Raw genomic sequence first — 25,126 nt, 5'->3', positions numbered from 1 at the left:
CTTAAACGAAACCGGCCATCTAAAAGCAGTTCAGTGTTTTTACAGGCCTCTGTGTCAATAACCTTTATTTAAATGCGGAGTTTGGATTTTCTTTCTTTGGGCATGTTTCTGTACGGCAACATGCGCACTAAACACGCAACTTAATATAGTCCAACCAGTATAATTACTGTGCTCTCCGAGCGCAGTTTGCCAGCGATTTGTGAGTCACCAAATCCTCCCTCTTTTTTGCTGTCAGCCGCAGCCTGACCCGAGCGGCTTCAGCCCGCTGGCACCGTTTCATTTCCAGGCAGCTGTGGAGAGATAGAGAAGCAGGACCGGGAGGGAGGTAAATCAACTTTTTGAGTGTGTGTAGCTATGAGGACAGTAGAGGAAGCCTTGCATTTTCTGTTGGGGGGGAAAAAACCCACTACTGCTTATATTTGTATGTAGTGAAGTGAGCGCCGCACACACGCACACGCCAGTCCCGTGTAGCCGGGCTGACACGCAGGCTGTGCGGGCAGGAATGCACTGACAGGCTCCGGCAGGAGGGACGTGTCGGCTCAGGGTGAAGTGCAGCGGCCAGGTGTCGGACAGGTAGGACGGACAGTCGACATACTGAGGATGTTTGGTGTCAGTTTGCTTTTTTGACACATATTGTAGCTGAGAGAAAGTGAAGTGTGGTTGTTTCACACACAGACACTTCTGTCTCCAGCTGCGTTTGTAGAGGGGTGTCGGTCCTGGGGGGTTTGAGGTGTCAGGTAACTTTGGGAGGGTTGGTGTTTGTTTTGACGACCAGGATGAATGGACTTGACTTACTTGCTTTACTGTATTATATTCTTTCTGAAGTACATTATTAGTGAAAGACTGAGGCGGTAAGTACTTTAGTTTTCGTTTTTCGCGTCGTGTGGACTTGAACGTTTCTCAGTAGGCTGGTTAATTATAGTGCGATAATAAGTGGATTTGTATTTACTGTATGTGTGGCTATATCAGTGAATTAAGGGATGGGAAGTCATTAATACGAGGTCATCAATGTGTGTGTGTGTGTGTGTTGTGTTTGGGCTTTAAAGTCAGGCAGATGTTTTTCTTGCTCTTGTAGGTGTGTGTGTGTCAGAAGCAGTGCGTTGTTGTGTGGATGCTTTGTTTATACGCGTTATTATTCTGTATATGCCTTTGGACTTGTGAAATGTGTAAATGTAGTAATTTGAGGAGTGTGGCTAGACTTTGTAAAGTTTTAGTTTAGTAATGGTAGTTTATTCATATTAACTTTAAAATGAGACAAAAAACATGTAATAATGTTCTTGATTACTTTTTCCCTAAAATCTATGTATGCAATAATAACTGTAAATGCATAATTATATATATAAAAAAAGCTATACATGATAAGTTTTGCCTAAACTAGGAACAAGTTTAGTTGCTTTTGGTATTGTAATAACATCACAAGAGTGTTCTGTAGACCTTCTGCAATATGTTCAGGTTTATTCTTTATTTGCTTTATTTTCAAGAAATCCAAGATGAAGATTTATGTTTTTTTATATATCTAGAGTTTAGAATTTAAAGGTAAAAACTGGATCAAGTGCCTTTTGTGTGGATAAACTGTCTTCAAGATCTTTAAATAATATCTCATTCTCTTATTAGTGTAATTTAATAAGTTATGCTGCACCCAGGCAATAACACAACACTTAAAACTGTTAAAAAAAGCTCAAATAAACGTGTAGCACTGATTTACTCTCGCTCTTCTAGCTCCCTTAACATAGTTTGAAATCAGATCTAATAAGCGTCTATGATAAACATTTTTCTTCTAAAACAAGACAACAAGAAAACCAACTAATGGCATCACAATGTAATGCCACATAGTGCACACTGCAGCTTGCACTTGTGCACAACTATATAAATGTACTTTTCCAAGCACTCAGGTTTAATTAAAACAGCTGAGAGAGATTTTTACAGGCTGCAGTATTATACTACATTATATTGTATAATACTGCAGTATTATAGGGGGGGCGGCAGCACAGGATGTTTTGAAACATGTCTTGTAAAATGCATTCTCATGGGATTTATGAAAAACACTGAGAATACTCAGTTTCCTTAGTGGAAATAAATGTGTGCATTTACATAAACATGCAAACCATTGGAACACAGTTCAAGGATAAAATGGTACAATTCGCAAGTGGAAAGCTTTGTCAAATGTACCCTAGACATGCTAGTTTTTGCCAACTCCCAGATGCACTCGACAGAGGGGTGACCAGTGCACATGCGTTACTCTTGGAATGGGAGGACAGACTACGAGTCTTGCCTGAAGGATGTGGGCTTGTCTTGGCTAAAATGTAAACCTCTGCCATAACTGAACTGAGCACAGCAGTTGTACAAAATTAATCTATTAATTGAGCTGGTATTTAGTGGCTGTTGGACATAACTTGTGTGAAATAATAAGTGAGCTGAATATAACCCAAGTATCATTCCTTGCTGAATGATTCCTGAAAGTCTTCTGACCATGTATGGCATGCTGGTGGGGAAGTGGGCAGGAACAGCTGCAGCCGGCCACACACCTGCCCTGTCCACACAAGCGCTCCCTTCTGCAGTCATGGGACACATGTGCCACTGGAATCCCTTTATTGGCATCATACATAGATATATGCAGTAATTTATATAGGAAAATACAAATTTTCTCAATGTATTGCTCAATGCAGAAGCGATTGCATTTGTGCAGTGCAGTGAATTAATTTACTGTGCATATTAAATAAAACATTGGAAGACAATACCACAGATGTTAACTCACAGGACAGACGTATTAGCAAGTGTTTTTGACACTATGTTATTATTCTACACTGCACATTTAATGCCACAAATTTACACTATGTGAAAATGAATAGTTTATAAAATAACTTTTGAACTTGACTTGCTTTATAAATAAAATAATAATAAAAAATATGTACAGTACATATATTAATAATTTACATACATGTAACATTGTTAAATGTAGCACAATGTTAGTGTAGTAACATTGTTATAACAGTGTTAATCTCTGCTATTACATGATAACGTATATACTTTTTTTTTTGCATTTAACTCTATTGCTATACAAACATGTATTCAAAATTGTTCCATTAAGTAAAATGAAACCATCCAACGAGGCAACAGTCTTCTCACTACGTGGGTGTTTTTATTCTTTTGGGAGACAAAACATGGTTCAAATTGTGAATTAGTGGAAAATGATGTACAGATGGAGCCAGCATTCCAGATGCTAAAAATATCTTCAAATATTTGTAGAGTTTATTGTTCACCAAAAAAATTAAGATTATACCCGTCTTTATTAATCACTGAGGATCAGGTTCAAAACGAAGAATGGACTATAATGCCGGCCACACAAGGCCATTAATCTACAGAGAAAATAAAGAACAAAAGGGACCCTTTGCAATGTTTTCACAAAGCCAAGATTTCTTTAAATCTTCATTTTGTGTCTCAGTAATGAGATGAGTTTCCCACAGCTGTACATATTAGCGGTCTGAGAAATCAGTCTTCACAAAATGTAGGCATGTGGGCATGCAGGCACACACCCTGACTCACATCATTTTCTGGCACTCAAATGTGTGTGTACGTCCACCAACACAATCACTCATTCAGAGCATAAGAATGCCTATATATTAAAAGAAACGTGTATATCAATGTTAGGAAACAAAACCTGTTGTTTACTTAAGCCATGTATTCTTAAGTATTGCCTAGCTATACAATTGCCTCAATAAACTGCCATGTGATCCACCTTGGTGCCAAATACTGTCATAAAAATACTAGAACATGATACATTTGAAATCTGTATGAATAGAGAAGTGTGAAGCTGTTCAGTAGTAAAGAGTTAGCATGCTGAGAACAGTGTAGATAATAAACAGTGGATGCTTTATTTGTGTTTTTTTAAACTAGGAAATTAAGATAAAGCCTGTTGGATTTTTACTCTGGTTGCAAATAGAACTTTGTTCTATGCGAGTACAGAGCACTTTAATGAGCTGTAGAAGCTTTCTGCACATTCTTCGTGGCAGCATGATGGCTTTCTACTTGACTCATTTTGGCTGCAGTTAATCACAGAAGTTAATATGAATACCAAACAGAAACAGCTAATGCACTGCTGTTTACTCTTCTACAGTAGCTGGAGTGTTGTGGGCATTTTTATGTTGTAGGGTGTGGTAGCTGAATAGACCCTTCAAAGATCTTGCTTATACATTTTAAACTACATTTGAGTCTTGTTATAGATGTATTCTGAGGTAGGGCATTTTAAGAACATAACAGGTGATTCTATAAGTGAAACAACAAAGCATTTGGGATTCTTTAAGAGCACATACAGGTAGATGTGTGGTTGGGGCTAAGCGTACACAGTAGCGTAGCACTGAGCTGTGCATTAAAAGACTATGGATACAGTAGCTTAAACAGTAGTTGAGAGATACAAATGAGCCTCTGATAAATGTATTTAATTAAGTGTGTAACAAATCGCAGTACAATGTACTTATTTTCATTGGTCTGTTGGAAAAATGGCTTGAGGGTTATTTGGACATAGCTGTCCTTTATTAGATTTTAGCATGGTGAATTTATTAGATATTTTGTAACCCCATTCAAAACATTGACAATTAGTTTTTCTCACAGCTGCATTTTACAGTTATTACATGCTAAATATGATTTCCTATTAGTTGTCATCCATTACTTTGAACCCTCCAGAAATCACAAATCAGAGTCATGAGTGACCAAAGTTAGGTTACATGGTAGTTTAAACTGGTTTTTGCTGGGAATGTGCACAGGAGGAAAAGGCATTAAATGGTTTGGAAAAAATGGTTGTTAGTAATCCTCCAAGCAGACTGCTTTCCTTGAAAGAGATTATAATTTTTTTCCTTAACCTTAATGCTTCCAGTTCATTTTTGTTTAATTAAAAAATAATCTTACCTCAGTTTGATGTTGAAATGTAACCCGTGTTTAACATGTTTCAGTAAATTAATGAAATATCTATATACCATTGTGTTACATCAATAGTTTACCTACTACAGCAGCATGAACTCAAACCCAATCTAACATCAAAATTTCAAGCTAGGACATACAAACCTGTGTTCACTCAGTAGACAAACAACTCTAACCTCAATGCAATTCTGAGTTTCCTGGGGACTCAATGTAAGTGCAAAATGGCAAAATCATTCAAGGAAATACTGCCATCTGTATTCCTAATTAAAACTAATTGGGATTTTTTTAGCATCTGGGATAACAATAAATTAGACTAACACCTAACTTTACTGAACCAATTCTGAACTGTGCCTTACAACAATTTCTTCATCAAGTTCTCCTAGTAAACCACTGCTGTAGAGAAGACATTGCGCAGGGAATGCAAGTCCATTGACCACAGATCACTTAGCTTTAACACCCCTTTGGAGCCTTGAAGCCAACTTGATATTTTGTGATCTTCCTTAAATCAAAGTCCCCCTGTCAGAGTGTTGAAGTGCTGTGAAAGCCTGTGAAATGGTTATTTGAATATTAAAATTATGATTAATTATATTTCCTTCCATATCTAAATACAATGGAAGTCACGGCTGACTGGTAGGAATACGTGACAGGGAAAATATGTTTTTTTGTCTTTATCAGATTGGTGAGTGAGCTCAGAGCTGATAGAGCAAAGCTTCCTGGTGTCGTGCCTGCTGGAGCTGATGGTGCCTATTGATTCTGCCTCTTGTTTTTTTTGGTTTCATAATGACCAGCAAATGTAAAAACAGGATCACAATGCCTGCAAAAACTGTCAAAATCAAAATGAAATAGAAATTATATTTGTCTGTGGCTCTGATGCAGTGGTCTGCAGCTCGCATGTCAAGCATGTTGATGGTACGGTATGTTATTTAACATTACCAGCACCTTTACCAACTGTGTAAATACTGACTCATTTGGGCATTGTTCCCGGCCTGTATTTCTTTTTATCACGGGATGAAAAGAACACATCCTGTTCTCGTTGGATTAGCATATTTATATTACAACGTGGGTACCCAAGCTCAGAGCAGGACCATTTGGTTTCCTTGAGATTTGCATATTCTCCGCCATTGCAACACAACCACCTCCCTTGTGTCTGGGTGCCATAGAGAATTTGGACTATTGTCTAGCTAAATAAACATTGGTAGTGTGTTGATATAACTAGACTCCCTTTACCTTGTGGGAGTGTGAAGTCTTTGGTGTATTTGGTGTTTTGAAAATTTGCCCAGTGGACAGGAATGTAAAAGCAGAAATATTTATGACAGCTTTTCAGTGTACTTTCCGCTATGTAGTACAAGTTATGGTTATGCTATTTTACCATGGCATGCTAGACTCTGTTGCCACTGGATACTGCTTTTCAGAAAGTGCTCTCAAGTGTGGCTGTTATGCTGTCAGAGTTTCAGTGTGATTGACAGCATGTTATTTTTTGAGGAAAAAGGCTTGGGTGCTAGCAGCTGAAGCATGTAGCTTAAATGTTAATAGTGCAATCTGAAATATAACAGCAGCAGAGAACTCACTTTTGCTGCTGGTGAAAGCCATTTTATTGGAGTCAGTGTTTAAATGGTTAAATTATTTAATTACTTTGAAGCAGTAATTCTGCAGATTTGTTTTGTGTTATCTTAAAAACAAATGTATTTCTTTAAACTTGTATATTGGATCTGAAGTCAGCAGGTTTTGTAACATTGTAAATTGTTATACATTGTTTAAAAATGTTGTTTACCTTGCCTAAGCATACACCTTTTGATGCATTTACTGCCTTACTCTGTCAATAATTATTCACATTAACTAGTCATGTAAATGTGCTTTATACCAGTGAGTTATACTTTATACAATGAAAATAACTTCACTACCTATGCTGTTGACCTTTGAGAACCTTTACCTCCTTGTTCTGTGATTCTTTAGTGTAATTAGGAAACAGGCTTGGGCAGGAGAGGACCAGCCCTGTGGGCCGAACTGATGCAATTCATTCTTCCAGTTATAGCAATGGGCTCCGTGATCAACATTTATGACAGACGAAACAAAACCCTGGAGTCATGTTCTTTTAATTACACATGGTACTCAGGTGTTTTTTCCAAACTGTTCACATTAAACCCTGTGAACTTGTCTAAGTCAGTGCTGGAGGGGAATTGTGACCTGTACTAAGGTTAGACTTCCACAGAGCATAGCCCCTCAACACAGCAGGATTTGTTTTCATATGGAAACCCATGAAAAGCCCAGGTATAAGGTAGATTGTAAAGGGGCATTTTCTGGCAATGTTATCTTTCATTTGCCTCACATACCACTAATGCTTCTGCCTGTGTTTGCCACGGTTATGGATGGATGCCCAGCAGTGTAGGGCCGTCTCCCTTCCTTTGCTGAAAATTGCTTTACAGGAAATATGCGTCTGCATTTTTGTGTGGTCGAGGATTTTTGTGTGCCAGTACCAGGGCTAATATTTCCCTCATGGTCATGGAAAAATGCCAGTTTCCGCTGTGGTAAAGCATTATTGTGTGTTTTTTTTTTTTTAAATGTACAAACAAAGTTGGTCTAAAACTTTTACGTGGTTCAGTATAGCTCATCGAAGGCAGAGTTTGACTACTTGACAGACTAGCTGTGCAGAACCGGAAATACAGGAAATCTGGGAGTCCTTAGGGACACATTTGCAAATATCCAAAGTAATCCTTTATGATGGCAGCTTTATAAATATCTGCATTTACTGAGACAACATCATACCTTCTATAAATATCCTGAATATTTTAGCAAACGAGAAGGCAGTCCCAATATTGGGAAAGGGTTATTCTCAATGTAAAGAGAAGGCCTAATGAATCATGGTAAACAGAATATGATTTTGTAAAAAAGTCACAAATGGGAAATACGTTCATCATGGATAAGTTTTCATTATTCTCTAGTCACCAGTTTTCAGGGTTTTGTATGGTTGTGAAAGCTGTGGACCTGGGCTCTATTGCTTACAGATGTCTGACGTTATTCTTCGCATCAAAGCTGTGTGTGAAATCAAAGTCTGCTGTCATCCAAACCACAATGAAGAAAGGCAGTTTTACCACAGAGATTGCTCACAGGAAGGGAATCCTGTACTGACACGTTATATATATACCAATAGTGTTATATTGAGAAACAGAACATCAAGATAAACACACTGTTTGGACAAACTACTATGAATAGATGAAACTGGGAAATTTTGACAAGTTTAATCTGAAAATCCCAATAAACGTATAAACTTCAAAACATTACTTCTTACAAAGGCATTCATAATATACATGCAAAACACATACAATATAAATTGTGAATGTAAATATATGCAGATAAAAGTGTTGAAATGCCTACTATTGATCTGGCCTTCCGCGGCCAGATTTTCTAAAAATCTTGGCTGTCCATGTATCAACAAAATATCCAATATTATTATGTTATTTTATTAATTATTTTATGAATTCTGAAAATAAAATAAAAAAGGGGTTTGTTGCAAAGCAATATTACAGAGGGCGGCATTGTGCTTTGGCAACATTTAACTTGTGTTGTGCGTTGTGCTGGTCTGTCAATCAAATTTTTGGGCATACAGCGTTTTGCTGCAGAATAAAGAGTCGAACCGCCCAGCACTGCTGTACTGTGACGCTCTCCCTGTCCGAGTCTGTCCAATCAGCGCTCTCAGGCTGCTGACCAATGACGCGGACCCATGAGGCTAGGACACGCCCCTGGCAGAAACGGGGCGTGGTTTGGCATAACTGCGTCACAAACACAAGTGACGCGTATGGACAGGCAGCCCTGCAGCCGCAGTATCGCACTGAGAGCCTGTTGTTTATGATCCGAGTCTGACGCGCACATATCGAGCTCGCAGCCGGTCAGTTTGAAACAATAACTCGGCCTGAGACATAACTCCGTCTCTCTGGGGGTGTTTCCAGGGACAGCTCCAGCCGGGGACAGGCCACTGAAAACATCTGGTCCCCTTCTCTGTAATGTATTAATATAACAGGTCACATTCTATGCGTACACTGATACTTGTACACACATATATATATATATATATATATATATATATATATATATATATATATATATATATATATATAGTGCATATAAAATATATATCAATTAAGTATTTTGCAGAGATGATTGGTGGACTCGCCTCAGCTGGGCCGGCTCGCTGGCTGCTGACCCCACTATATGGATAGGGCCGCCCCAAACAGACAAGACTCCCCCTTGCCATTTATATCTCCCCACCCAGCCTTAATTAACAGTCCATTTGTAAAATAAACATGCAACTTTATAAGCAGTTGCATCTCCTGATTAAGCACCTCAAAACTACTAATTTACTGACATCAACATTTGCATAAAAATGACAAAAACTCGATACTTGTGATATACTCAATATATTATTTTGGGCTAAATTCAAAATGCTTATATCACAAAAACTTGATATTACGCCCAACCCTAGCATTTCATGAGCATAAGAAGTACCAGTCTTTGCATTAGTTTTATATAACTGCAGTTGCACTATGAATACGTTTATTGTTATAGTTTGGCTTAGCTGATGGTGAATGCAGAAATTGTATGTTAAGTGTGTCTAGGAGTCTTCACATTAAGTGCATTACAATCTCCAACCATTGCGGAAACCAGTTTGAGGTGGCATTTTATGCAATTGCTCAGCTGTGTCTTGAAAATGTATTCTCAAGGAAATTGTGCCCTTTATGTAAATAATCTGCCATACACCACACATTTCAAGTGATCAGGTTTGTTTTCATCCATATTGTACTGTTATGTAATGTAACCATTTTACACAGTGGCTTTGGAGAAACCTAACACCCTTCAAAACATTAAGTAGAACAAATGAAGGATGGCAGGGTTGTTTCTGGCTTGAGAGTGAGTACCGTGGCTGTACTACTGTTGTTACATTTGGAAGGAATTTACAACATTTTGATTAATTCTATACAACAAAATGCACAGATTACTGAATAGTGGGTGCATATTCATTTGGAGTCACTGTACTTTTACTCACTTGAAACTGGACTTCTCACATTCTTAATGCAATGGTGGGAAACCCAAAAAAACACATAAGAATGAGAAACTTAAAATGCATATCTCACATCATTTATGTTCCCCTTCTTTTCACTTGCAATATTGCTAATTCTCCATAAATTTAAATGTTCCTGTTGGAATTTTGATTCCTTCACAATGCCTTTGAAGTGTTTGCTAAGCCGGCCCCTCTCAGTGCCATATAAGGAGAGGTGTATGTTCTCAGAGGAAGGCTATGGGTCAGGCTGAGAGAGGCGAAGAGGGGCATACAGCATGCATTGTTTTGCAAGGGCTATCTTTATCTAGCTGTATGTACAAATATTTGACCTCCCTTTCTTCAAACATGCTTATGGTGGAAACATATGAATTGTCTGAGTTCAATAATGTTAAAAATACACTGATCACAAGTGTACTACTCTGGATCTGCTCATGATTAGATCTGTTTAATAAGAATATTTTAAAGGATGTATTTATTTCTTTATCTTGTGGAAATTGATCAAATATTTAATATCAGTAAAAAAGACCAGCAGAGCTGATGAAAGGGCCTTCACTCCCAATTAGCCATATATAGATCGCCTCCTCCTAAGTAAATAGCAAGTACAGCGTAAAAAAGTGTGATAACTACAGGAAAGTTAATATTGACTTCTCTCATAACATAGTGTTGGTATCTTGCTAGAAATGCATTTCCTAATATTGACCACCATCACATTTAATTGTATCGGTTTTAAACAAATATTTTGATTTAATATTCTGCCTGCTGGCATTGAAGCAGTTATATCCATAACATTTAATTATTACAGCACCATTTAATGATTTTTTTTCAATGAAAACAGATTTAACAAATTGCATACATTGCAACAAAAGTGTATACATGATTTGGTTAAAACAATTATAACAACTGGGAAGTCTATTAAAGACATATAGTGCATATCTACACTGTGCTAATAGCTACAAACAGGGGACAACATCAATAAACTGTTATAAAAAATGTTCTATTAAGAGAAATTAAAACATATTTTAGCTTTGGATCAGTGTATTTGTAGATTATAATAAATACTGGCAAATTTATAACATTAAATAGATTATTATAATAATAATAATCACAATAATATCATCATCATCATTATTATTATTATTGCTCATGAAGTTTAGGAATTTCAAGTTAATTTGCTTTCTTAGAAGTAAAATGAATCAATTTTGATTATTACCATTTGCTGGTACATAAGTGAAGTCAGCATAATTGAATTGCAGAACAAAAGGAGCTTTATGCTCGGGTCTCAATCAAATGTTTTCAAAGAATCCAAGCTGAATGTCTTCTGACAGAATTGTGTCACATGCCGTATTTAATCAGTACGGACTGCTGTTGTCATACAGTAATTTCTTTAATGGCATCTGTGTTTTCTTATTACCCAGCAATAGTCCAACCAGTGGGTTTAGTGTAGTAAGTAGTGAAATTGCTGCTTTATTCGTTCTGCAGATAATTCCTCTGTGAACTGCTTTCAAGATCCCTGAAGATCAATGCTTTAACAAATGGAAATTTTACTTGTCATTGCGCTTTAAACAAATATTTAAATTGTTGTGGTCATGACATGCGATATCACTCCCCTTGATAACAATCTGTGATTTTCAATTCAGTGTGTAAACAATAATTAACAAGCATTTGAGCCTTACATGCAAAAGCACAACTTTGTTGTTATGAATTAATCATTCACTTTTCTGTATTCAAGAATTTAAAGTCCCTTTAATTACATTATTCAAAATCACATCTGTCCTCTTAAGTGCGTTGAAACTTTTAAAAGGATATGTTTTTAATAATATTGTGTGTGTGTGTGTGTGTGTGTGTGTGTGTGTGTGTGTGTGTGTATATATATATCAACATAAATATGAAAATTTGAATAATGTGAATGAAAACAGCCTTTTCTCTTGTACCAACAGTCTCTGCTTTGGAGATTTAATGCAGCACCCTCAGAGAGAGCACCCATAATTTATGTAGAGGAATACAAGCAAAGGCAACTTCTTAGCACACACAAAGAAAGAGTCACCTATTCTAATCTTTTATGTAAATCTTTGGAGAGTCATTGTCTGTGCCTGTTTTTTTAACTGGGAAACAAACATAAGCCATGACTTGGCTGTTGACAGTGCCTGTGTTTGTCTCTACATGTTGCAGCTTCTCCAGTGGAGTTAGAAGTCTGTGTTAGTAACTGTGTTCACTGTGGCAGGGTGGAGGGCGGACTGTGTTCTCAATGTCTGTGTCGGTTGCAGGTGCTGTGAGGGGCTGCCATGTGTTTCCCGTCTCAGCTAGCTGACTGAGGTTGTCAGTACAGAGAGCTGAAAAGCTGAAAAAAACCTGCATGCTTAGAGGAACATGGTAAACAGCAAGGAGTGGTGACCTGGACCTGCCTCAAGCTCACCGAAACTCAGAGACAGCACATCGCCTGGCCAACAACGATTGACTTTTAACTCTTGAGTTTCAGCACTCGCTAAGCAATGGGACGTTATCATTGATTCAGCCTTTCTGAAAATTGCTGGCATTCCTGGGGCTGTTTTTTATTTAATTTATTTGACATTTAGTCCAGATACTGCTGGGTGTTTTGTTTCACTGCTATTGGTGTTTCTTGAGGAGAGCCAAGATGATTGACCTGAGTTATTTAACGGAGGATGAGCAGCAGATGATCATGACAGTGCTCAAGAGGGATGCCGAACTGAAGAAAGCAGAAGAGGATCGTATCAAGTGAGTGGGGATTTGAGCGTGTTCTCACAAGAACAATACTGCTTCAGACATCCTAAAGAGTTATCCTTTTTAAAGTGCTTATTCATAACTGGGCTTGCTGTATGATTCCCTTTCTTATCTTCATCACACTGATCAGGAAAAGCACAAGGCCTTCCTCTGTGTAACTCCACATTTCAATTTCAGAGACTCTTCTAACTGACACGTTTTAAAGATGGATAAACACTAAACAATGTATCAATTACAATTAAACAATAAATAAGTTACACAGCCATGCATTTTAGGTGTTTGCATGTTCTTATTGGGCCAGGCCATATCAAACATATGCAACTCATATTTAAATAAATGAAGAAATTAATGTAAGATGTTACTGAAATAAGGCAAGATGTGCATAGTTGGTGAGACAGCCTGACACCCCTGAGAGGGGAGAGAAAATAGATAAAACGTTTAATTAATAATTGATCTGTGTTGCATTTCAGTGGTTTTGAAAGCCCCAGGTCACAAAACAGTGAGGTGACTTTTTGGAGCTACATTACATATATGTATCTTCTGAGAAGGGAATGATAGAATTGTTGACTTTACCTATTCGTAGCTAGTGCATTGTGACTTCCGCGTGACTGCTCTGTGTTTATCACAGTAGAATATAAACCTTGAGCTTTCAGTGTCACTGTAATTCAATAACAAAGCAGCAGGGACCATGTTTTCCCACAAAGTTGCCACATGAGCCCCATCGTTTCTAAGGAAACTGAAGAATCACACTGAGGAGCAGTACATACCAAAGAAGACAGTTGGGTCTATAAATGGTCTATAACACTTTTAGTAAATGTGGCAATGATATTTAGTGCAGGTTTCTAGCAATCTTATTCCTTAATGCATGCAATACTTTTCTTAGTTTTTTCTCTTATCTGGAGAAAGACAGTGTTCTGGACAGAAGTTATTTTGTAGCCTTAGTCTCAGTCAGAGTACTTTATCCTGCTTAACATTTGTTATTGCATGAACACACCTGACTTCACCACACTAAATACAATCTTGACATTAGCCACAATATCCAGGTGCAGATTGTGTAAACATCTTGCCCAGCATTTCCTCACTGTAAACTAGGAATCATATTTCTTTCTTGGAATTTCCACATGAAATTGGTGAGGAACACCATAAATATAATCTTGTATTTACTTTTATTTGTACCATTTTAATAGGAAAACAAAGACAGTTGTACTCTGACTTTTCTCCCTCGAGCTGAGAAGACTCGTGTATGCATCAGTAGGTTCACTCTCAGTAGTATAAAAGGGATTAGGCATGCCCCCGTTAAATAATGTATTAACCTTCTTTCACATGACCAACATACTTGCATGGACACAAACACATAGCATGTTACAGATTCATTTGTATTAACTCTAGTGTTGCTGGTATTTGTTCAACTATACTTAAAACATAATGATAGATTGATAGGTGGAGGAAAACAAATTGTATAAATGAAGAAACAGAGAAGTCATAAAAAATGAACATATATTATAGTATAAACTGTGAAAAATGTTTTATCCCTTCACATTACGTAGTTTAAGTATGTATGCATTTACAGGAGTGTAGTTTAAGCATATTGATGTAAAGAATATCACAGCTAGAACAAATTACTATTAATTAAGAGCATCATTAGATCAGTGTGATTTATTGTATACTCTCTCATTTAGAACATCCTGTGTTTTTCCAAAAGAACCTAATTACAAGGGGTCCATATTAAGTTAGATGTCTTAGCTCAAGTGGAAAGTTGGTTGGTTGGTTTTTATGGGGGGTTTCCCTGTAAAACGACACTTTATCTCAGAAAATTAGGCTGTTGCGTGCTAGTGGCATATACTGTCCAATTAACCTCTAAACCTCGCTAAACAGCATCATTATTTCTCTGTTTTATTGTATTTGTAATTCAACCTTATTAACTGCATGTTTGTACGGCAGCGTCAGGCAGATGAATGTGATCCTTTGTTTTCCTTCATCCTCCAGGCAACTGCAGAACACAGTACATGATAATGGCAAACTGAAGTACATGACAGGAGAGTGGTTCTACGAAGCCAAGTCGAAGAGGCACAGAGACAAAATACATGGGTCTGACATCATACGGGCGTCGATGAGGCAGAAGAAACCAGTGACGCTCCGTGAGTACTCCTCTACCAGTCCCCAGGGCATATCCGAGGAATGCTTTGTTTTATGTCACCTAAAAACATTATAAATTACAGTATTAAAACACAAACAGGCTGTAAAAAATTCAAAGACAGACTAACATAAAATGAAAACATTAAGGGATGGAAGAGAAAAACAACTTATTTTCACGGTAAACTGCTTAAAAATGTACTACTGGTCAATTAGTCAGTTTGTGTTAAGCTCCTCAGATGAGCTTTAAATTCAGAGCCAAATTCAGCTTTTCTGATCTACATTTCTGGATCTTGCTCTGTCCCAGGAGCCCTGCTAGCTTGACTCCTTTATGAAAGTATGCATGCAAGACATTTTAACTCAGCTCGGCGCAAACTGGCAACCTGTACTGCCTGGACACCAATAACCCAGACTAAATCCTTTACAAGACATAGTAAGTTATGTAACATACATAAGTTAGTATGTGACCCCCTGACTTCTTATATAATGTGTTAAAAACTGTCAGCATTTATGTGTGTAGAAACACAATATTGAGTTGTAGAATTAAACTTGATCTAGTTCATCTGTTAGTCTTACGTTTCCTTCAGACAAACACAATTGGTTAAGGTTGCTTATTTTTCTCAAAGAGGTCAGAGAAATTGTCAGGTAACCAGATGAGCTTGCTAAATGCTTTTGAATAAAAAATTGTTGCTTCAGAAACTGAGAGTCTGCAGAAACAGGTCATTCATTGTAGTTCAAGCTATCAGAATATTCTTTTGTGCTTTACAGGCTTTGATTTGTACAGATATGTAGGGTATGAAACTGTATACACAGATAGATTACAGTCTGCATAAAAGGGTCTACTGAGCTGTCAGAATTGTTGTGAGACGGAAAGAATAGGCACAGCTGGCAGACATTTGGATTTCTGGTGGAAACTGACTATAGGATCTGGGTCAGTACATTGACTCATCTGTGAAATATTTGAGATTTTGCCACTGGTCCTTCCGGGGATCTGTTTTTGCATCGGCATGATGGCCAGGAAAGAACAACAGAGTACCGGATGGTATTCGCTTCGGGAAAAGGGTATTGCATACCTCACACACAACACAGCTTGAAAATGCAGACCTTTCGGATGTAAACACCAGGACTGGTGCAGTAGGGGTTTGTGAAGTTCCTTTTTAAAGTAGCTGAATAATAATAATCTTTTTTTTAAGTCTACATTTGTTTGGTGAAGATCAAAATTATGTTGCACAGGAACATGACAAATTACTGATGTTTTCTCCACATAATATCAATGATGTGACTTCCCTGAAAAATTCAAATCTTACCAGTAATGTTTTCAGCCTCTTAAGCTGAAAACTGCATCCCTACAACATGTTAGTTAATTTACAAAATGCCATTGAAAGTATCGGCGCCACAATCCTGCACTGAAAACCAGATGACCGAGTTCTGTGTATTTCTACTTTGAAAACATTGATACACATTGATACACTAAATCCATAATCAAAATAAATTGCTATTGTGTTTCAGTCTATTGCAAAACTTGCTATCGTTTCACTTAATGGATCTTTTACTTTGTCTGAGGCAACGATTTAGAAAGACTGAAGGTAAAGGCAGTTTGGGACATAGATTGAACACAGATTTGCAAGCAAGCTCATTAAAAAGGCCTGCATCAACAGGCCTGGAGAGGCAGTTATATGCTACTAAATGCACCTATCCTTTCTGGAACAGAACCAGGGTGAGATTGAAACAGTCATACTGTTTACATCCCAGCCAGATTACTTTTTTATTATCGCAAGAACTCTGAATAATTTAATGATAATAATTTCAATTGAGATTATTTATGTATTTGTTTGTGTTAAATCACAGATGCAGTTTAATCATTGTGTAGTTTATTCTGTGGGAATCAAACACCAAACAGCACCATCAAGAGCTCTTTGTTCCACAGCTCTGGCACAACACTGTTCTGTAATGGGCAGGATAAATGTTTGACTTTCTCTGCCATTTAATTGAGACCAGGGGGTATTATTAAAGTCTTAAAGGGTGAGACCTCATTTACTAAGAGATTAAGATCTTGCATTGAAAGTGAACTGTGCATGAAGGCAGCAAAGCACTACAGAAGGTAGCAAATGGCAAAGCATAACACAGACATCAGGCCATGATGACAGTGATTTATTGGAGGATGTTTTGTCTGTGATCTTGGAGGCAGCTCATTATTCTGCATGTGACATTAGGCATGTTTGAAAGAAAAATAATTCTGTCTGCCATGTTTTAGCAGAATGTGTAAGAGATACATCATATTTCCCTATAAAGTACTAAAACATTTGAAATAAACGGAGCAGCAGTTTCCACAGCTATATCAATCATCATAGAGAAGCAGAGGAAACTATTTTTAACTGTGTAGAAACAGTTACAAATATTATTCATCCAAAAGGCAAAAATAACTTTTCTCTTTCTGAGGTTCTGAGTTCTTTCTGCATGAGTCAGAAAGTGGGATTGTTTACAGTGGGGGAAACCCTTTCGGCATCTGAGAAGTCCAGCTACTTCTGAGTCTGACAGAGACTTTAACAGACAGAAGTTGGTGCAGCCTGGTGAGGGCTCAGGAATAGCTGCCTCTATTGCTGTCTGATTGCTGTGTCTCTGTGTGCAGTGGAACTGAGCCAGACCAGAGGAGGAGAGAGGCCCAGCTTCATCAACAATGGGAACAGGGACATATTTGTCTCCCCCGAACTCTCAGGACTCATCGAGGAGCCGGAGGAAGAGGAGGATCAGGAGGGAGAAAGGTGACAGTTCAGGCTTTCAACATATGCACCAGCCCAGGGCTCTTGTGGCCTCTGTTACAGCTTAATCCCCTGTTTTATGAAGTTATGTTTTTGGCACAGCTTGATCTAGGTAATATTTTCTCTAGACTTTACAGTTTAAAACAACAATCTTCATCTCCGGTGCTCGAGAGTCACAGGGTCTTCTTTCTACCTGAGCTCTTAAATAGGTAATTTGAACAAATTATTAGCTAAACTACAATGATTTATGTCTAAAACAGATACACATATATTTATAAAAGGTACTGACATGTACCCCGTTGTGGACTGGAGTTGACGAACAAAGATGTGGTTGATTTGAGGTACTTTACATAGAAAATAGTTGGAGGCCTACAGTTACTTTATCAGAATATGACACCAGCTGAGTAGCTTAGATGAATGCAAATCAAGAGATACTCTTGACTGCCCAGAGTGTGACACGCTTGCTGTAATGCACCTACAATGCATTACAAACAATTGAATGGCCACTTTTACTTATTATACTAATAACTACACAGTGCATTGAAATATCACGAGACACTGTAAGATAATAAGATTTTCAGTTTCTGTTTGAACTTGAATTTCTGTAGGGTTGTGACCAACTCTGATAAACACTGACTCCTTACCTTTGCTGTAAAAATGTGATCCAATTATAATCATAGTTAACAGGAAATTGATTCTGAAATGGATCTAACAAAGTTCATTTTGTTAAGGAAAAAAAGTAGAAACAATTAAATCTATCAAGGAACTGATCTCAAAAGGTTTCCACACACAGACCCCATGTGTATCACAACACAATAGAAACAATATGACTGATATCTGATACTCTGTAGTATCAAATATATTGTAAAGGCCTGCATCACAACAGGCTTGCACAATCAACCAACCTGACTCATCAATTGAACATAATTTCTGTTAGTTTGTACCTGTGAAACAGTGCATGATTGCATAGCTATGAGGCAGTTTTGGAATTTGTGTCTCATACTTTCCAGACAACTTTCTGTCTACAAAGGGAGGTGCACAAAAAAACAGGTGTGTGTCTTTGAGGTGTGGATGCCTTGCAATGATTTTCTCAGAACCTTTAGACTCACATTATGTTAGCAGAAACATTAGTCACTAGAGTGCACAAGAGTCAGCTGTGTGTTTAAACCCCATATGAAGAGAAGACAATGTAGACGTATGTGGCTGACAAACTGACAGATAAGTAACGTGACTGTGATTTCAGATTATTCTGAAAGATTACCCAATAGTGGAGATCATTTGGCCCTTCTCTGCCTGACAAGTTTATTCATATTCAATGCAAGTGCTCTGCATCAACCAAATTACTTTTTTACTTTCATATCCCAGCTCATATGATTATCTTTATTATTTATGATGTTTCAATTCTTCTTTAGCTGTAGCTGAGTGATTTAATTTTTTCCGGTCTCCATGTCCTATGTGAGATACATTTTTACATTGCTCCCCTAATTTGTAACCTTATAAACACACACACTCTCACTCAACATCCACCCATTAGCACAATTAGCTAAAAGCCAGTTTAGTAGAGATTATGTAAAGTAAATTAATGTAGGCATTTGAAATATTTAACAGCAAGGATCTATTACATTGTGAAAAATCTCATGGCTCACTTAAAGTGGCCAAGAAAGGGAACACAATAATGGCGCTTGGTACTGCTACACTGGGGACTGTATTGTAACTGCACGGTGTCAGTTACCTCAGAGAAGACAGTATTATAATACGTTCATTGTAGATCACAACAAAAACAGCACTAACATTTGTTTTTCTAATGAAACGAAAACAAAGCCTGTGGAAAACGCTGATAAAATATTATTATGACATGTTTTACGTTCCTTTCAGCCTGCTCAATCTTCAATGAAAATCTTTTTTAAATTGCTACTTGTGTAACAACCTACATATATTTATTTATCTTTCTTTTCTTTTTTCTTTTCTTAATTGCCCACATTTCTGTCATTATCTGCTTGAGTGTGCATTCCTCACCGACTCAGATCAGGGCTCTCTGAGCTCGTATCTCGCTAATCTGCTGCATTCTTGTTTAACATCAGGGAAAGGCAGCTCTTTCTCCAAAGCCAGAACAAATTTTCGTGTTGACCATGAAGGAGTCATTCACACAGAAAGGAGGGGCTTGTGCCTCAAGTTCACAATAAGCCGATCCTGGGATCAGCACTCACATGCTCTTGTTTTCCTGAGAAATTTCCAAAACAAAACACATTAATTATGTATATTTCTATTATTTCTGTGGTTTCGGCTGGTTTTATTTTGTGGCTCCTTACACCAGGCTGGGTATAATATTTTTAGTCACATTTACAAAGCAAATTGATTCAGCTTTACAGGCAGCCACACCTTTTTGCTCTTGCTGATCCATCCAGTTTTCTGAGTATCAGCAAGACTGAGTTTTCTCAAGCAGATTGGGGTGTACACACAAAAGCCAAGTCAAACATTGTTTAATTTAATCATACTATATTTAAAAGTGAATTCCTTCACAGAACAGGAAAAAACTGCATAACCTCCTTGCATTTCCCATATTTATAGATGTCACACAACATGTAATCCACTGCAGCCTTTTAAAATCACCATACAGGTTCCCTAAAACAATACCTAGGGGTTAACATGCTTAAAAGACAATGCATGACTTTCATTGATGATAATTTAAAACTAAATGTTTTAAAACTAAAATGTTTGTGATTAAGAAATCTTGTTTTGGTCATTCCAGGAAAGCTGTCAATCCCTCCCTAGACACCAAACATAACAGACTTAAGCTCTCAGCCAGTTCCCCAGCCAAGGTGGGTCTCCAGTCTGACACTATGGATGCATTTAATTTATTCAATTTTCAATTTTGTCTTTAAGATAATTGTGATGTATTTTTAAGCAAACTAATATTATGAATTATATATCCATAAAAGACATGTATCTACATTTTTTTATAGCAAAGACTAAACCCATTCAACAGCGTGTCTGTCAGGGCAGAGACAGCTGACGAAAAAGACAGTCAGTTAACAAATGGAGTAGTGCAAGCACTTAAGACATCTAACGGGGGTAAGTACCAGTACTGACGTCATTCAGTAAATCTAATTTTCCAAATCATCTTATGTATCATTCTGTGATTAAACGCTTTGTAAATGAACTGTCATTATGTAGTAATGCTGGAAGCTAGTATTGAAGCACTTATTATGGTTTAATATCGTCGACTTTGTCATTGGTTTCATATGCAGTTCCTTTTGCATAGAAATGTTCATGTTGTCTCATGTACAGTTGAAGTTGCTCCAGAAACAGTAGACATGTTTAAAGGAAGAGGGATGCCTGTTTTTTTAGAACAGCTTCAGTGCTATTTTTTTTTACCATTTCCAAGTGTTGTATTGTGCTGAAACCAGCCTACAATCCAGCTTCAATTATAAACTTGTTTCTAAAACTTCTACAATAGCAATGAAGCTGAAAGCACAAAAAAAGAGTTCCAAATCTATCTGACTTCAAAAGAGTCACTCAGTTTGATGGTCAGCGAATTTGCTGGAATGTTTTTTATTATTTTTTCCACAAAATGTTTTTTTTGTTTTTTTTGTTGGGCATTATTGGTTTGCAGCATAAATTACTGTGCCTGTGAAGTATGTTGCAGCAGAAGTTGTGTTTTCCATTGAATACTATCATTGTTTGATTCAAAATGTTAGACAAAATGTATTACAATTGTAAGAACAGTCTTAGGACTGTCTAAAGTATTATTAAGAACAGAGTGTTAACATCCTTTTAAAATTATAATATGGATATATTAGACTAAATAAATGTTGTTTGTCAGAAAGTAGTTCAGTATTGCTGTGCTTTTTCAGAAGACACACACACCCTGTAAGTTAAAATGTCATAATTCGTACAGTACTACTTAAAAGAGAGACACAATGCATGCACTCCCGTGAGAAAAATATGTGAAGTGTATAGAAATGTTGGAAAGCTGGCTGTAAATATAATGTATGTACTATATATGCCATTATGTTCTTAAACATTGTTATCTCATGAACTATAAAATATACCTAATCCTTTCTTTATTATAGATAAAAGTGTTTAATCTGATAATGATTTAGTTTAGTTTCCTGCAAAAGCGAGAGTCCTTTTTTCAATGGAAAGAATGCTATGTTGCATTGGATGTTTTTAATGTGTCTAATAATAAGGTATTTAAGATCTCATTTAGGTTAAAAACTAAACAAAACAAAAAGTAATATAAAATGAGTGGACCACTTGAAGAACAGACTATCACAATATTTTCCTTGCAAACAAAAGTAAGTCTGGTTTGCTGATCCCATTGAAAGTCCTGCATTTGACTTTTTTCTTTGACCTATACATCTTTTAATCTGTGTCTGAACACTGCCCTCTGCATGTCTCCATACCACGCTGAATGTTAACTACATGCATGACTGGCTGATCTGTTACCAATGCATGAAACCCTGCTGTATGTGAGCACGTGCCAATGCTGTTTAACATTTCACTGAATGCTAAGAATAGATACATTTGAAATGCTTATATGTACAATTATTCTAACACACACACACAAACGGACACACAAGAATTCACACACACTCTTTCTATATCAAAAGAGATGAAAGACTGATCTTTACCATTAATGTGCATCTTTACCCACTAGAACACTTAAACACTAAAAATAATAGTTGACACAAAATTCCAAGTCCTTGAGTTTTGACATATAGTAAATGTAGCCTTTTGGAAACTTTGCTGAAGAAATGTGTTGACTTCAGCACTGAACTTCCCAAACAAATATACAGGCTTAAGGATCATCAGCATGCTTCTGAAGTATCAGCAGTTACAGTTCAGCGTATTAATCCGAAGCTCCATGGAGTGACAGCTAGAGGATGCCTCAGTCCTTAGAAGCGATCAGTGGTAACTTGGGGTAAAGTTTAATCCTCAGCCCTCAGGTTTGCAGGGCTTTATTTTCATAACCCATCCTAATATGCTGGAATGAGCCAATGAATGAGACCATGTCCAGAGGAGCAGTGGAATGCCATAGGATAGTTCTTTGGTGTTTATAATATTATTCGAATAGGATTACACAAGGAAGGTGTGAACCGCATTGTGAAAGCAGAAAGTTTTCTAGACACGCATGACTAGACGTACGTTTTTCTTCTTCCTCCACTTAACCTGTAAGGATCCCTAAGAATGTATTTCAGGCACTTGATTTGAACTTTACGATTAGATCATATTTGTCTTACACAATTTAATTAATTCCTAAATAAAAAGCCATACATTTAAAAAAAATTATCCACAAGTGAACATTTCATTTGCAATATTAAGACAATAGTTTTTGAATGGCCTTCTCAGATTGATTCAATAGCTAGTTTTACTATGCAGCTTACAAGTCAGTGATTTAGAATATAATTAAGTTTTGTTCCACCTGCCTGCTACTTCATTTCACCTGCTTTACAAGATAACACTGATCAGAGTGTTACCTTATGGATCTGGATACATGGTGTTGGTTAATCAAATGCTAATGTACTAGATTCATACACACTGTGCCATTGTCTGTCATTGTATTTTACCCATCCCCATTGTCCCTCCCTGTTTTTGCAGAGAATTTGCCACCAACGCAGAACACCCTACCCAGTGTTATTAATCTAAATTCAGAGAGTCCTGGTTCATCCCAACAAAACATTGAGCAATTGCCGGTGCCAAAAAAGAGAACCAAAATTTACAAACCACAGGACTCTTTCTCAGACAGCGATGGCCCCTTCCCGAGGCTGAGTAATAAGAGAGACTCGGTTAAGAATCCCGGCACTCCAAGAGGAATCCTAAAGCACAACTCCAGCTGCAGCTCCAATGACTCTGAAATGTTACAGAGCGGCCACAACGTCAATCGTCCAGAACCTCCGAGCAGTCGAACCCCTAATGCTCAGACAGTCGTCCCACAGATTGCAGCTGAAAGAGTGGAAGACAGCAGAGAGGGAACAGAGGAATTCTCTTTCAATTCCCTGGAGAGGAAGCAAGTCAGATTCTCCCCATCAGTTAGACAGAAGGATCTTAACAGAGCATTAGAGTTACAAGATGGCAGGGAACTGGGTGAGCATGACATGCTGGATTTGGATTCTACTTCTACTCCAGATGCAGAGGAGGACTACATCTTAGACAGGAGTGAGCAAGACAATGGAGGAGGCAGTGGGCTGTCCCTCACTGATGCTCTCACTGAGGAGTTTCAGGAACCAGAAGACTCCACATTGACTTCTGCCACCACCACACTCAGTGATAATGCACAGCCTCTTTCGCTCTCTGTGAATGAAGTAGGACCGGCTGGTGCAGGAGAAAGAGAGCAGCTTCGGAGTAAAGGCACTGAGCCCCCCGTTGCCTATCTGGGGTTACACAGTAGGTCGACAGATAATTGCAAACAGGGAGACACAGGTGAGGTTCTGAACAACAAGGAACTGACAAAAGTGGGAAGCAGAGACATAAAACCTTCTCAGACCCCTGTTGGTAAGAGTGATTTAACATGTTTCAGACCAGAGACTTATGTCAAAACCCATCAACTGATCAATCAATAGGCTGTATGATCCACTACTTAAATCCCTGACTTTTGGAATAACAAGAATCTGGAAAACAGATACCTATTCCACCACATACCTATAACTGATTAATAGTAACTTAAAATATGTTCTTGGCAATTTTACATTCTCCACAAAAAAAATCATAAATGGTTCTACTCTTAAAATCTAACACCTAACAAGCTTTTGTTGAACTCCATTACCATTACTAATGAAAAACGTACTAATTACTATATATGTTGCACATGCTACAGGCATGCTAATATCTGTAGCATGTTTGCTGATGGTGATTGGTGAATTGGGTCTGCAAGGAATGTGATGCTTTCAATCATTTTTGAGAGTTTATGTTCACATTGTATATTATTTAGAGATAATATGAATATATTATTGTTTATTTATTCAGCATTTTGTGTTTCAAGGTATATTTTAATTTTTATAGTTATTACTATTCATTTAAAATTATTCTTCATGAAGTTACACTTTTTAAAATTGTAAGAAAAACAACCGTACAAAAATGTATTTGTTCCCTCCAGGTCAACATGAATATCATGCTGAGTCAAACCCCCTTCAGGTGTCCAACCTTGTGTCTTCCAGTGATGAGAAAGGTAAGCCTCTTAAAAAATGGGTGGAAAGTCATGAGGCCTCTTCCAGTGCAGACATACAAAGTCACACCCTGTCAAAGGATGAGGGTGATTCCATAAGTAAGGTACTCGAATGGTTCAGCAGGAGCTCTGAGAGCTTCGACAGACAAGCAACCTCTACGAAAGAACAGCCCGGTGTGAAGTATATGGAAGATACACAGCAAGATCAAAGCACTTATACCAGGTCCGCAGGAGAGACTGAGTTTGTGACATATGGTCGTGATGTCATGTCATCATCAGATCACAATGTGGTGACCTTCCCCACCAGGAGGGGGAAATTAGAAAGGAGTTTAAGGCTGGAAGGAAAGGACCAAGGCCTTGAAG

At 37.6% G+C, this 25,126-nt stretch overlaps 1 protein-coding gene across 13 annotated transcripts in view; it reads left to right on the top strand.

Moving 5' to 3' along the window:
- Window positions 1-226: 226 nt before the first annotated feature.
- sytl2a (synaptotagmin-like 2a) overlaps window positions 227-25,126 on the top strand; it is a 40,645-nt gene continuing 15,745 nt past the window's right edge. For 8 of the 13 annotated variants that reach the window (XM_066699430.1, XM_066699428.1, XM_066699422.1 and 5 more), the window contains exons 1-8: window positions 227-325; window positions 12,232-12,700; window positions 14,693-14,844; window positions 17,469-17,601; window positions 20,348-20,417; window positions 20,562-20,670; window positions 23,200-24,093; window positions 24,695-24,766. In XM_066699430.1, the coding sequence (XP_066555527.1) occupies window positions 12,600-12,700; window positions 14,693-14,844; window positions 17,469-17,601; window positions 20,348-20,417; window positions 20,562-20,670; window positions 23,200-24,093; window positions 24,695-24,766 (1,531 nt within the window). In that variant the 5' untranslated portion in view covers window positions 227-325; window positions 12,232-12,599. The other 5 variants (XM_066699429.1, XM_066699423.1, XM_066699419.1 and 2 more) reach the window with 4 other exon arrangements.

This window comes from Amia ocellicauda, chromosome 3 (genome assembly GCF_036373705.1).
Source record: "Amia ocellicauda isolate fAmiCal2 chromosome 3, fAmiCal2.hap1, whole genome shotgun sequence".
In the NCBI taxonomy this organism is placed as follows: Eukaryota; Metazoa; Chordata; class Actinopteri; order Amiiformes; family Amiidae; genus Amia; species Amia ocellicauda.
The sequence above is the reverse complement of the archived record's forward strand: the minus strand, read 5'-3'. Positions and strand labels throughout refer to the sequence as shown.